At 34.5% G+C, this 14,469-nt stretch overlaps 1 protein-coding gene across 1 annotated transcript in view; it reads left to right on the forward strand.

Moving 5' to 3' along the window:
* Positions 1–8,505, forward strand: part of LOC122269404 (putative sodium-dependent multivitamin transporter) — a 29,758-nt gene extending 21,253 nt beyond the window's left edge. Inside the window, exons 8-11 of the mRNA XM_071184227.2 lie at positions 458–612; positions 1,470–1,663; positions 5,504–5,601; positions 8,281–8,505. Coding sequence (XP_071040328.2) covers positions 458–612; positions 1,470–1,663; positions 5,504–5,601; positions 8,281–8,429 — 596 coding nt within the window. The 3' untranslated portion in view covers positions 8,430–8,505. The remainder of the gene's footprint in view (positions 1–457; positions 613–1,469; positions 1,664–5,503; positions 5,602–8,280) is intronic.
* Positions 8,506–14,469: the final 5,964 nt, after the last annotated feature.

Consider the following 14,469-nt stretch of genomic DNA (forward strand, 5'->3'; position numbering starts at 1 on the left):
TGTCTTTGTTATAATGTCTTATATTTCGCATTTTAAGATTTTTTTCATCTCGAATTAAAAGGGGCGTGACATAAAATGGTAAGGAAGTACATAATTGATTCAATTATATTTAAATGTATAAATATATTTATTGTTTCGTACTTATGAAAATGTTCATGAGTTATGACAAAAACCACTTTTATTGCAGTAAAACTGTGATTCAAATTTCCCCGTCATCTTAGAATTATTGGTATGTCTATATTTGAGATAAACAGATCATGGATTATAGTTACATCTTGTCCGCTTATTCAATGGATTCGTGGTTTTTCTCTCCTTGTAACACAAATGTTGTCTACTTTCACTCAAAAATTAACCGGTCCGGAAAATCTGTTCAAAATTCAGCTATCAATACGACAATTGTTTATTCTTTTACGCAAAATTCTTTTTTAATATAATAATTCATTTTTATTTTCAAAAGCTGTGATATATGGTGGTGTATGTATTGGCCTCAGCTTCTGTTTCTTAGAAGTGAAAAGTCTAATACAATTATTAAACATCATGTTAACGTCATTGGAAGGTCCAATGCTTGCCGTCTTTTTAACCGGTGTTTTGACGAGGAAAGCGTCTGATAAGGTAATTCATTTAGTAATATCCTTGGCTATTGATAATTGTAAATTAAATATTTATATTTCGTTTCATAAGAATAGCACTTGACAAACACTTAATAAAAGCACTGAACGAATTGATTATTAATTAATTTTAACACTTAAAATAAAAATTGAAAATATAATATCTTAAAAATATAATAATAATTTATGTTTGAGAATTTATTTTGCACAGAAACTATCAAACTTCATTAAATTATCCAAACCTTTTCATGATTAGACAGTCAGATATCTATCTTATTAGTAAATAAAGAAAAAAATATCTTTACATTTAGAGTCATAAATTAATAGAAGAAGGTTATAAAAACTCTGCAGAATAATTCTTGACTTCGTTTTTATTTTATGTGCAAATAGACTTTTGAATAGAATAACTATGATTCTATAACTTCAACGAAAAACGTGTCTTGTATTTTTAAGTTTTGAATTAAATATTGCTCAGCAATATTTATTTTTTAAAATTGTAAAAAAATTTTTAAAAAAAATTTCCGACATTTCTTTTAAATGTTTGGTAAAAAGTGACTGCATCATTATTTCGGGCAGCATTGTTTCTCTGTTGTGGAAATAAGCAGCTATTGCAATTTAAAAATCATTTCACTGTAACTTTATAGTCTATTGATTTTTAAGCTTCTTTTATAAGTAGTCCATTCATAAAGCATTCTTTGAATTTAGTCGAATGAGAATTAATCTTATCGCATGATCACAGTATCTTTTACCAATTAAAAAGGCGATTCCAATAGTTTAATCTATAAATATATACTTCAGAATTTTAAAATAATGATGTATATTAAAAAAGATATGCATTATAATAATTATTTTTATTTTTAGTGTGTCTCCTTTTCTCTCGTTACGTCATATTTAGTAATGTCATGGATAGGATTTGGAACATTACTATCTGGATATGTCAAGTCGCCACTTCCTCTAAGCACAGATGAGTGTCCTTCAAACAATATTTCTCTAACCAGCAGCTTTAATTTTACTTCCGCTTTAAAAATATCGTCCTCAACACAAATACCGGAAGAGTAAGTACAATAATAAACTCTGCTTCGTAAATAAATCGTCCCGCAGTGGACTGATCGTTAAGACACGGTTCCCAGCAGATCACCGAAGTCAAGCATCACTGGCTACGGTTAGTGTGCGGGTGGGTGGCCACTTGGATCAGTCTGCGTAGGGACCGAGGGTGTGCGGTATTGGTCCTCGTTAAACTGTGCTACCGTAAAGTGCTCGACTTCGCGCGCAGGTCGTCGGGCTACCGAATCGTAGGTGCCATCCCCTCCGCAGAGGATCAAAATTGTGATGGCATGTCTTCGGATCATCCTCCGGGATGTTTCCCAGACCGTCGCCAATAGCCCATTGTGCAGCTCTAGTGCGACGTAAATTAACAATAACAATCGTAAATAAATCCCGCAACTACCCATTTTGGGACAAAAGGGTCAGGGGTGTTAAAGTCTCCATAGTTTCGTGACCAATAGCATGGTGGTATCAATGTTGTCAGCTTTGCACACCGCCTTCTTTACTCCTCTGACAAGTTGGAATCGTCCCGTAGTGGACTGACCGTTAGGACACGGCTCCCAGCAGATCACCGAAATCAAGCATCACTGGCTGCGGCCAATGTGCGGGTGGGGGACCACTTGGATCAGTCTGCGTAGGGACCGAGGGTGTGCGGTATAGGTCCTCGTTAAACTGTTCTACTGTAAAGTGCTCGACTTCACTTGCAGGTTGTCGGCCTACCGAAACGGGGGTGGCATCCCCTCTACAGAGGATCAAAATTGTGATGACATGTCTTCGGATCATCCTCAGGGATGCTTCCTAGACCGTCGCCAATAGCCCATTGTGCATTCTCTAGTGCAACGTAAATGTACTACGACAACGACAAGTTGGAATCGACCTAAAGCTGGGTGAGATTCAAGCTGCCACCCAGTTCTCCACAATGGAAGTTCAGTGCCTTAACCTATGACCCATCGGAATTCTTTCCTTTAAATAGGTACATTACCTAGATTTATACACTATAATAACGTTACATATACATGGAAAATAGTCTGTTCTCATTATGAAAGATTCGATGGAAAAATTTAGTTCTATTATTTAATGTGAGTTGGTCAAATCATAGGGTCTTCTAGAAGAGACCAACGATTTTTTAAATCAATTAAAAGAAAACGGATAATGATGTAAATGTGTGGTTTATTGCCTCGTGCATAGAAACTAAGATTATTTATTGCCATTGAGCTTAAACATCGGTTACAAGATCCATCAGCAGATGACTCGGTTCTGCTGTTTGTGACATCAGAGCTGCTGCTTTTTTCCTACTGCTTGCGAAATAGTTCCAACTGAAATTACCAATCGAGAGAGACTGTTTAGTTTTAGGTTTCTGATTAAGCCACGTTGTTGCTGCAAATGGTGCTTGTTAAAATAAAACTGCTTATGCTTTTTCTCAGTCAGCTATGTCATCTGTTGTCAATTTTTGTAACTAATACATAAAATCAGTGAAAAATATCCTGATTTTTCCCGAGGATGGAGAAAACTGTTAAGTTATATGCAGTTTCTTTTTTTAAATTGATTTTTCAAATCAACAGGTATTTTCTTTTTGAACCACATGGAAAATCCTTTAATTTTTACATTTCATCCATGAATTTTCATTGGCAAGATTTGTAGCTTCATAATTACTTATTCCAAGATTAATATTACATTATACATAACATTTTAGTGGAAATTTTAATTAGTTTGAAAGAAAGTACAACAAAAGTAAACAAGACGATAATTTACCTAAATTATAATATAAAGTTAGGTTTTCCCGTCACTGGAGATCGAACCTCAGTTTTTCACATTGACAGTTTTGTGCCTAAACTACTGCGCCATCACGGATTGAATGTATATTTATTTATTCTATAATAATATATTCTGTAAATATACATTCAATCCGTGATGGCGTAGTAGTTTAGGCACAGAACTGTCATTGTGAAAAACTGAGGTATGTATGTTTATAGAATATATTATTATAGAATAAGGCCTTTTCCTTTTATGCCCCTGTGAGACAGGGATCTGCTTTTGATGGAGAGATAGCTGCAATCCAAATAGCTCTAGTCTAGTTACAGTGTCATATCAATCTTTTTGAAAAAGCTGTTGTCCTATGCGACTCAAGAGCTGCTTTGCTTGCCATTGCATCCTTAAATAATCCCTTAACTCGAGACATTTTGGATTGCGCCTCCAACTTGAATACCTAGCATCCCTGAAAAAAACCACTGTTCTCCAGTGGGTTCCTGCCAATTGCGGGGTTACGGGTAACGAAAATGCAAACTATTTAGCAAAAAAGGGGGCCTTAATTTTTCAGACTTCTGCGCACTTTATGCCCTTCTGTTCCTTCAAACAGCTTATTAAGAGGACCTTTAAGACCTGTGCTCATGAAGAACTTATCGACCGTACTTCTATTAAGTCTTGGAGGGGTACCATCCTAAATTTGAGAAACAGCCCAAGACGAAGAGCGGTGGCTTAATTCCGCTTGGCTACCGGTCATGACAGTCTGCGGAAACATCTGTCTGGATTTGGTAGCGTTCCTTCCCCGGTATGCACTCTTTGCAGTCCAGTGGTGAGGACATGGATTCCACGCACCTTCTCCGCTGCTCTGCACTTGGCAGGAATTCTATGATTGAACGCTATTGGGAAGCTAGAGACATGTTGTGATTAATGGACTCTGTTGCAGCATCTTTTGTTTCTGTTCTTATTTATTAGATGTTTATGTATGCTGTTACTGTCTATAATCTGCCATTGGAAATAAAAAAATATTACTATAGAATATATTATTATAGAATATATTATTATAGAATATATTGTTATGAAATATATTATTATGGAATATACTATTATGGAATATATTATTATGAAATACACTCAATAACAAAAATATCGACGCACCAAGAAGCAGTTGTCCGATTGAAACGAAAATTGGTGGATAGGAAGACAATGTACAGAATAGTAAACGATTAAAATTTCAGAACAATTGAATAATTTATTGCAGAGTTACAGTAACAAGTTCACTAAGGTGTTGACCCGCCTCCAGCCTGGATACAAGCTGACACACGGCGTGGCATAGACCGATAAAGCTCCCGGATGGTCTCTTGCGGTATTTCCTGCCGAATTCGATCCAATTGTCGAACGAGGTCATCAACATTCCGTGCCAGATGCAATCGCCTTCCCATCATATCCCAGACATGCTCGATGGGAGACAGATCTGGTGATCTGGCAGGCCAAGGAAGAGTTTGACAAGCTTGCAGACAGTTAATAGCAACGCGTGCCGTATGTGGTCTGGCATTCTGGTATTATCCTGCTGAAAAACCAGCCCAGGGCGCTGCAAAAGGAACGGTAGCAAAACAGGTCTTAGGATGCCGTCGACACACCGCTGCGCAGTAAGTGTACCTCTAACGACGACCAAAGGGGTCCGGTTGTCAAAGGAAATGACACCCCAGACCATAATGCCTTGTTCAGGGCCGGTGTGGCGTGCAATAGTGAAGGCAGGATGTCCTGTGCGTCTCCAAACACGTCTCCGATGATCGTCAGGACACAGTTGGAAGCGGGATTCGTCGCTAAAGACTATACGTCCCCAGTCAGCATCATTCCGCCTGATCGAGCCATGCACCACTGTAACCGAAATTTCAAAGCAATCGGATGATTGCTTCTTGGTGCGTCGATTTTTTTGTTATAGAGTGTATATTATTATGGAATATATTATTATAGAATATATTATAATAGAATATATTATTATATTAGATTATATTAGATCATTGTAATATCGAATATATTAATATATATTTGACTGAATAATCCTATTAGCATTTTCAGTATATGTCATCTTTTATTTTAATTTTCAGAAGCACCTTTGTTTTGTACAGAATATCCTTCATGTGGTATGCTTTGATGGGTTTTCTCTTAACTCAATTCTTGATCATCCTCAGTGTTCTAGTAACAGGTAAGTCCATTTCTCTCTCATTTTAAATTAACAATCCTTTTCACATTGAACAGCATATTGGGCCATATGAAATGCTAATATATTGCAATTTGGCATATGGTGTCATCGTATTAATCGACTTAAAACACATAAATAATTGATATTTTTCTTCATTATATAATAATACTTTTCATCTCAATTAACAACTTCTTAAACTAAAGTAAATTACATTTTTGAGGGTCCTTGTACTGGTTTTTAATAGTTAAAATGATTTTTCTATTCGTTTTCAATAGCTTTTCAGAACCATTATCATTTTTTTTTATTAATTTCTAGTTTTAGAAAGATTTTTCAACATTCACTTAATGATTAAAATTTTTTCTTTATGAAAGATAATATGATGTTATTAAAAGATTGATATGAATGTTTAAGGTTTTCATTTTCAAAAATGTATTTTTTTTACGTTCTACAATTGTATTAGTTATTACTTTGTATCGTGCAAATAAAAATAAAATCAGCAGTTTAGATAAAAACAGTAATAGTAGGTTGCTTAATTCAAAGACAATAACTTTTTGTATTTAGAAATCTGCCTTATTATTCTGCTTAATGTTCGATACAAAGAACGAAAATTCAAAATATAAGTTACCTTTCTATAAAGGTATTTAAACTCATTGAGGAGATTGGTGTTGTTCTATGTTTTTCATGCCCGTACACTTTTCGACTAGATTAATTTAAATACCAGAACCGAAAAAAAATGTGGAAGGTAAAAGAAATCAAGCTAATGTAAGCGTTGATAAAAATTAGGTCAAGAAGATCAAATAAAAAAGCACGCGATAATTTTGGAACTTTTTGGAATTTGATTGTTTTCCTTGGTAACTTTTTTTTATTTTGCGTGAATTTTCAATGTTTTTACGAAATAATTATTAAAAATATTTTTATGTTTTTTTTTTAATTATTAACTTATTCCTATACACTACATTTATACACATTCACTGTCTTAGCTGCGATTTTATTATAAATATGAATACTGAAGAAAGGAAAGACTTTCGTGACTGCTTAAATGTATATTGGCTAGAATGGGATACCTGCAAGTGACTTGGTGTGGGTATCTCGATTGTGATTGGTTGTTGAAGCAATGCATTTGCTTACGTTGGCAACTGTTCTTTCCATTCTATTTCGAGTTAGCCGTGCCTGTCAAGTTAAAATTCTCTGAATATTCTTCTATATTCTTACCCAAAGATTCTATTAAAAAGATTTCAATTCTCTTACTATATATTTCTTACTTAACGCAATAACAAGCACGAAGACACTTAAAACAACAACAAACAAATTTATGCATCGTAGTTGACAGGTATAAAAAAACAAAATTCTATCAAGGTTACAAGAAAATACTTACACAAATAATAAATCTAAGTTAAGTAAAAGACATAGGCGATAAAGAATTACAACAAATTCGAGTTGCGGTACGGCACTGTATTCAATCAACTTCATGTTAATGAACATTCTCACTCAGGGATGGGCAAACAATGGTCCGCGGGCCAACTGTGGCCCGTCGGAAGGTTTTATACGGCCCGCGGACAGAATTTCAGCTTGCCGATCCGTGGCAAATAAAAAACAATGGACATCCATTTTTTTGTCGATTTTTTTGAGGCTATATCCGTTCTTTCTTTTTTAACAAAGTACTGATGACCTTTTTACTTTCTCTATTTTTGTTTTACAAAACATAAATTGATGGAAATAGTTAGCACAGGCAGCTTCAATTGGTAAAATGCTGAAAACAGCAGTTCTTCATAGAATAGCCGTAGATTGGCTTCAACTAGCGTTTGTCTCTCTCGAGCAGCAAACTTATGGAATCTAATATAGGTGAATTGTACTTCACATGTGGCAGACTCCGCATTTTAAGCTCCAACGAGCGGACAATCTAACAATCATCTAAAGCAGTTGTTTCTAAATATGCCAAAGTTGGAGTTTTACAAATCATTACCAAAAGCTAGTTTCCAAAATCTAATATTTCATACCCTGAAAATCAGTGCTATGTTTGCTTAATCTTATATATGTGAACAAGAGTTTTCAACTATAAACCTTGGAAAAAATCATTTCAGAAGTAGACTAACAGACAAGCATTTAGCCTCGTTCCTTAAAATAAGCACATCTCACTTCGAACCTCAATATAAGGAATTCTTAAAAATGAAATCGCAATTTCATTCATCTCACTAAATATTTAAATTAAAACTTGTATATCGCTTTTTTTAATTTTAAATTTTGAAATTTTAACTTGGCAAAGCAAACATTTTTTTCTCGATTTTTTGCACTTGACCAAAAAAGTTTGCCCATCCCTGTCCTAACTTATGTGGAAAAACTTTTCAACTCTAACACGTCATTTTACTTATTAACGATCAGCTGTTTCGGACGTCATCGGTCACATGTGCGGATATCCATGTTCTTCTTCGTCTTGAAGTGTAAGTACCCAATTAAAAACTAATCCAACCTATTGGAGGACAAAAAGGCAAATATCAAACGATGCAATTTTTTCAATCCATGACTAAAAATTTGGTGTTGTTTATAAAAGTCTATACAGAAAAAAAAATATATTTGACCTAAGGTTAACTAGTTACCACAATAATGCTACCGCGATGACTTCTCTCTCTTTTGTAATATATTGGTTTTATTATGATTGAGATAATTGTAATAAATTTTTTATAGGATGGAAAAACAATGTTATTCCGAAAGATTCTATTTGTCTTAGTCCAGTTACTCGATTTTGGTTGAATGAAACGAATTTGGACAAGCCACTGGAAATGAAACAGGAAAAAGAAACTAACGATATTATTACATCAACGTCACAGATGTGAACAATTAAACCATCATTGTTCATGTTTTTTTTTTATTTATTCTCTGTTTTATATGAATAAATACATTGAAAAATAATTTATGTAATTTTGTTCGTTTTCTAGCTTAAACAGAGCAAAACGCAGAAAGAGACTTACAATGAATTCTAACAAAAGTACATAGAGAAATAATTATTAATTCAAAATACTTCCTTTTTTATTTATTTCTTTTTTCGATTAGAAAATAACCAGGAACCGGTTTTTGTACGAGTGTTAGCATTAATAAAACAATAATACTTAAAGTACTAAAAAAGTAGTACTTCAGCATTTTTTCAGATATCAAAGTTTAAAATCTTTTTATTTTCTCATATCACAAGTTTTTGACCAATAATACAAAAAATAACAACAAAATATATTCAATGAATAAAAAGCACACCATATTGAAAAATAGTTTTTCCTCTATTGCTTCGACTAATAATAAAAAGTATTAAATGCGAAGTCAAATAATGACATTCTCTTCAATTAATCAGTTTAATTTGGAAAACTAGTGAGCTTTCATAAATCAGAAAATTATTGCATGCCTATTTTCTTACGCTAATTATTGGAACTTAATGATAAGACATATTTTGTTCTTCTGCTACAGTAAGGAAAAATAATGATCTTTTTATCAACAAGCACTAGTCTTGGCATAAATAAGTACTACAATTGACATTTTTCTAAAAAGACGATTTTATTTAAAAATAAACTAAATTGGACAATTTTTCAAATGAATCAAAGTTAATATATTTTTCTCATTGACATAACTAATTTCTGGAACAAATACAGTAAACATACACTGAGAAAAAAAAATTCTGATAAAATTACCATACTGCATTGTAATGACGTTTTTAGTAAAAAATGTCTCTCATTTTTCTTATAATCATTTCCTCGCGGGCACCATAGATAGATCAATGTCACCTGAACAACACAAGAAAGGCAGATTGATAAATTGGATCCATTCCCAAAGCGGGATTTGAACCAATGATCTCCGTAGTTTGAGTCAAATTCTTTGACCACCATAATGAACTGATGGCTTGTTTCGTCAATTTATTTTCGATCTTATAATCTCTTTTTTAGATTCGTCATTTTGGTAAACAATCTTCCACGGTGCACTACAATGAAATTTCGAAAAGGAACATTTTCGTCATTTACTTGAGAGTTCACGTTTCGTCACAAATCACTTGATTTCGTGACGAAATATTCTTAAATTAACGAAACATAGCTCAGGGATTGTTAAATCATCAAAAGTAATAATTTTATTTCTGACAGTGAAGGCTGAAAGAAATCTCTAAGCATATTAGGAAACACTAAATAAAGGCACAGGTTTTAGAGGATGAAGTATTTAAATGGTACAAAATTGTACTTATACTAGTTCTATAATACCCATATCATCTAAATTTCACCTAACCTACATCTAAAGATAATCTATTACGAGAAATACGTTTAGAAATTGGTACGCATATAAATCAAAAGAATACTTTATTCTGATGTGAATTATTGCTGCAGCCATAATAGACTGAGAAATTGTAAGTCAAAAATGTTTATGATTTTAGAAGTGATAATACAACAACTAAATAATTAAATGATAAAAATTCATTTTCATTGGTTTAACTTCAGTTTAAAAGTGGTTTCCTAAGAACAGCAAGAATTTTCCCGTTTCATTCGGCAATTAATCTGTTTATGATAAAGTCCCGTAATTTCACTGATTGACGACCGTAATTTCACTGATTGACTGATTCGTCAACTATTGAATTCTAACTTTTTATGTGCATTCCAGGACTTCAAATTTGTTAAGATTCAAGAACTGAATGTTAAGAGTGACCCATAAACTGATGTTTTAAGTAACTCGTGACATCTGAACCCAGTAATATCTCATGATCAAATGGTTAAAGGCTAGCTATTATAGTAGTTCAAAGAATTTTTTTTAAAGTAGGATGACTGGTTAATCATTACAGTCAAAGAAGACTCTGTTACTCCTCAGAAGCTACAGTTAAGAGTTTACCTATAACTATCTTTTCGTTGCACTAAACCAGCCATACAGTATGAAATATTTACCCCGACCTGCCCCAATCTAGGGCATACGGGTAAATGTTTATTAAAATCAAGAAAAACAGAAAAGTACATAAAATACAAAAAGTGCAAAAATACGAAAACATTACAGAGTCTGATGGCAACAGCAGCAAAATAATTAAAATGCTCCGAGAGCCTTATAGTGCCGAAGCCGACGGGACCTCCCTTATAGTGAGCCAAAGACACAAATGAAAATCTTACAACACATCGCAGAAAATTACAGTATGACATACAATGCATCATGTGCAGGCAGTACATAGGATTAAAACGAGTAATAATACAGAGTAAGTTGGGTCGCTAAACCAAAGCGATCATTAACATTGTGACAGGATATAAATGACACAAAGTATAAACTGTTGATGTATTCAAGAACAGTAAAACATAAAGAGAACCATTAAAAAACGTGTACCTGAAGTGAACGTAAGAAAACATTAAAAGGTCACAGGTAAACGGAGATCCCAAGTTAATATAGGTCAAAGAACCAATACAGCCGATGACAAATTGACATCAGGTAAGACAGAAGAACAAGGCGTAAGGAGCCACTAAAATCTCAAATGTAAAACAAAAGGAGGTAAAGATGTAAAGTGGTAAAACAAACGATTATCAAATACAATTAAAAGGCGACGCTAAAATTTGCAAAGCAAGGAAAGGTAATGTAAATAAGCCTATTAAAAAGCACAATGTAGTGAATAAATAGATTAAAACAGAATTAAAAAGCGAATGAGTTAGATAAAACAAAAAAACATTGTCAAAATAACGGGAAGCGTAGAGGCGGGCAGCCCAACAACCGGGATTGAGTTTAGTTCGTGTAGAGTGGATCCAAAATGTCGTCAGGGGCGAGTGCGTCCTCCAGGGTGCGTTTAATGATGTCTTTAATAATTTGCCTCTGTTTATTAGTCCTGCACCAAGATCTTATGTCGCCACTTCTGTCAAAACTATTTCCCCTAATGGTTGAAAATTTTTGACAGTCAAGCATCAGATGTTTAATAGTCTGATAGTGACCGCAATATTTGCACGTGGAGGATTTTTGAAACATCCTAGCTTGGTGATCGCCAAATACACCATGGGAAGTTAAGAACTGATTAAAGTAAAAATCGCTGGATAAAAAACGTTCGTTAACTGTAGGTATCAAATAGTGTGTGTGTCTCCCGTTTGCAGAGCTGCTCCACCTGTCCTGCCATAAAATCCTACTGACCTGCCTCTGTCTATGTTTGACCTGGGGTTTTGTTATTTTGTAGTGAAAGTCCACCCTTTCTAATAAGGTGCCCTTTTTGGCTAAAATATCTGCTTCCTCGTTGCCAGGCTCCCCCGAGTGGGCTTTAATCCAATTGAATAAGCATTGTTTGTTTTGGACAATTGCCTTAATTTCTTCTATAAGGGGGTCTGTTAGGGTTGGGTTTTCAAGGGCCTGCAACGAGGACTTTGAGTCAGAAAAGATGGTGTATTGTTCAATATTGTTATTGTTTGCCCAAAGGGTAGCCAATTACATTGCCGTAAGTTCGGCGGAGTAGATACTACACTCATTATTTAAACGTGCGGTCTGTTCGTAAATAGTATGGTTATCCAGTTTCACACAGAAACCACAACCCACCCGATCTTCATTAGCGTCTGTGCTTTCATTGGTCACCTGTTTCTTACTGCCATCAGTGTAGAACTCGTAGCCAACGCCCCTCGGTGAGCCGAAACCCCTACCAACGATCTTTAACTTCGTAGGGTCATACACAGGGTCTGAGTAAGGGATATAATTTTTAAGTTCATCTGTTTGATAATCGCTGTCATTAAATTCCTCTGGTGACCAGGTATGTCGTTTAATTGAAATAGTTGCTCTAATTTTTAAGTCAATAGGTATGACTCCTGCAAGTATTTGTAGTGCCTCCGTGCTAGTTGTAGAGTAGCATTTAGTGATGTTGAGCAATGGAATTCTTTGGATAGTTAGGAGCGTCTGGTTTATTTTAACTTTATTTTTATACCACATGGAGGCACCATAAATGATTTTCTTTTCAATAGCCTGCAGGTATATCAATTTCAAGATATTCGGACTAAGTTCCCATGTGGCTCTACTGAACTGTTTTAGTCTGTCATAGAACGTGATGATATCTGTTCTTAGATACTCCAGGTGTGGGATCCAGCTCAGCCGAGGATCGAGCACCACATCAAGGTATTTCAATGTCCTGTCGCATCTTACATAGGCCGTCCTGGTCCCCTCCATTTTTAAGCGAGGTGTTCTCTTAATACATTTCGCGTCTTTGGGGAAGGGTATAAGTTTTGTCTTGTCGGGTGAGAATTTTAATTTGTGGCTCCTGGCCCAATTAACCATATTTTGAATAATTTCGGTCCCCAGCTTATCGAGACTATAAAGAATGGTGTGCTTCATTAAAAGGAAGACGTCATCAGCAAAGGCCAGTAGTTTGCAATCGTTAAAATCAAAACTAGTTAAAAGAGAATCAATTAAAATTAGCCATAAAATTGGTCCCAGTGATGATCCCTGTGGAACATCAATATTAGTTGGTAAAATAACAAATTGATCATTAAAATAATAACAGACATATCTGTTGTTAAGGAAATCGTATACAAGTGCCAACACCGGATCACTGAGCCCAAGGTTATTGAGGCAGTGCTTCAGGACTTGCCAATCAACTGTATTAAAAGCATTCTCGAAATACAAGGCTACCCCCACGGTATGTTTCCCCTCACTTTTAGCCTGACCTACAAAATCAACCACTGCACCTAAGGCCTCTTCTGTCCCTCTGCCTCTCCTGAAGCCATATTGGTTGGGGTTTAGCTTATTGTTGGATTCCAGGAATTATACTAGACGTTCTGTTAATAGTTTGTATAAATTCTTAACCCAGGTAGAGAGCAGGGAGATAGGTCGATAGCTCTGTGGTAGTCAGGGGTCCCTTCCCTGTTAGGGGATAAGGCATACCAGGGCGGTTTTCCAACATGTGGGTAAAATTCTTAGTTGAAAGCATTTGTTGAGGATTGCCCTAAACCAAGATTTATTGCAGTAGTATAATTCTCTGTACACCTCAGATGGAATGCCGTCAGGACCAGGAGATTTGTTAGGCCATACAGTATTAAAATTTGGAAGCCATAAGAGGATGGTTTGCACCTGATTTGATAGAACATGTTGTAAAAAACGATGCGAAATTTGGGGTACCTTGTACTTATCGAAGTATCATCAGACAACCTGGGGGACACTGTGAAGAATCGAATTATGTTTTTCATTCATAAAAAAATCTAAACAGAAAATTTACCCCAATGTTATCGCGAAAAAAGATGCAAAATATTTTATTTTTTTCCAATTTTAAAACTAATAAAAAATAAGAAAATTGAAGTGAGTTTTCTTTAAATTTAATTTAAAACGAATTTATTATCTAATCAATGTTTTAAATATGGTGTAAATATGCCAAATGACCAACATAATAACGAAATAAATACCATAAAATATGACCAAAATAACAAAGAAGATAAATTGCTTTCTGTAAAATTGCATTGGGTGCAATATATTAACAAATAGCGGCGATACAAAAACTGACATCTCTTTTCTGCGATCATCAACCCTAGAATTACACTTTTTGCATTAAAATTTGGGATGCAGGTAATTTTTATATGAGTGCACGAAAGATTAATAATTGCCTCCTAGCAAAATTGCTTAATGGATAAAACGACCCATTCCCTTTTTCTATTTTTGTGACTACTTAGCTTATAAATTTCGCTTGTAATCTCATATTTCATAAACAAACGTGCAAAAATGAAAGGAATTTTTTTAAGGGAAATAAGAAGCAAACTTTATAGTAACGAGGAGAGAAATAATCATTACTTACAAATTTATATACTTAAGTATAAAATCAGTCTAATTAACTTACATTATTAGGAAAGTCACTAGAAACATCTGAAGTTGAATACCATAAATTGGATCATTATTACAATAATTCTCTCTCTGATTTAAGACAAT

This window comes from Parasteatoda tepidariorum, chromosome 10 (genome assembly GCF_982258835.1).
Source record: "Parasteatoda tepidariorum strain Cologne lab strain chromosome 10, Ptep-v5.0, whole genome shotgun sequence".
NCBI lineage: Eukaryota > Metazoa > Arthropoda > Arachnida > Araneae > Theridiidae > Parasteatoda > Parasteatoda tepidariorum.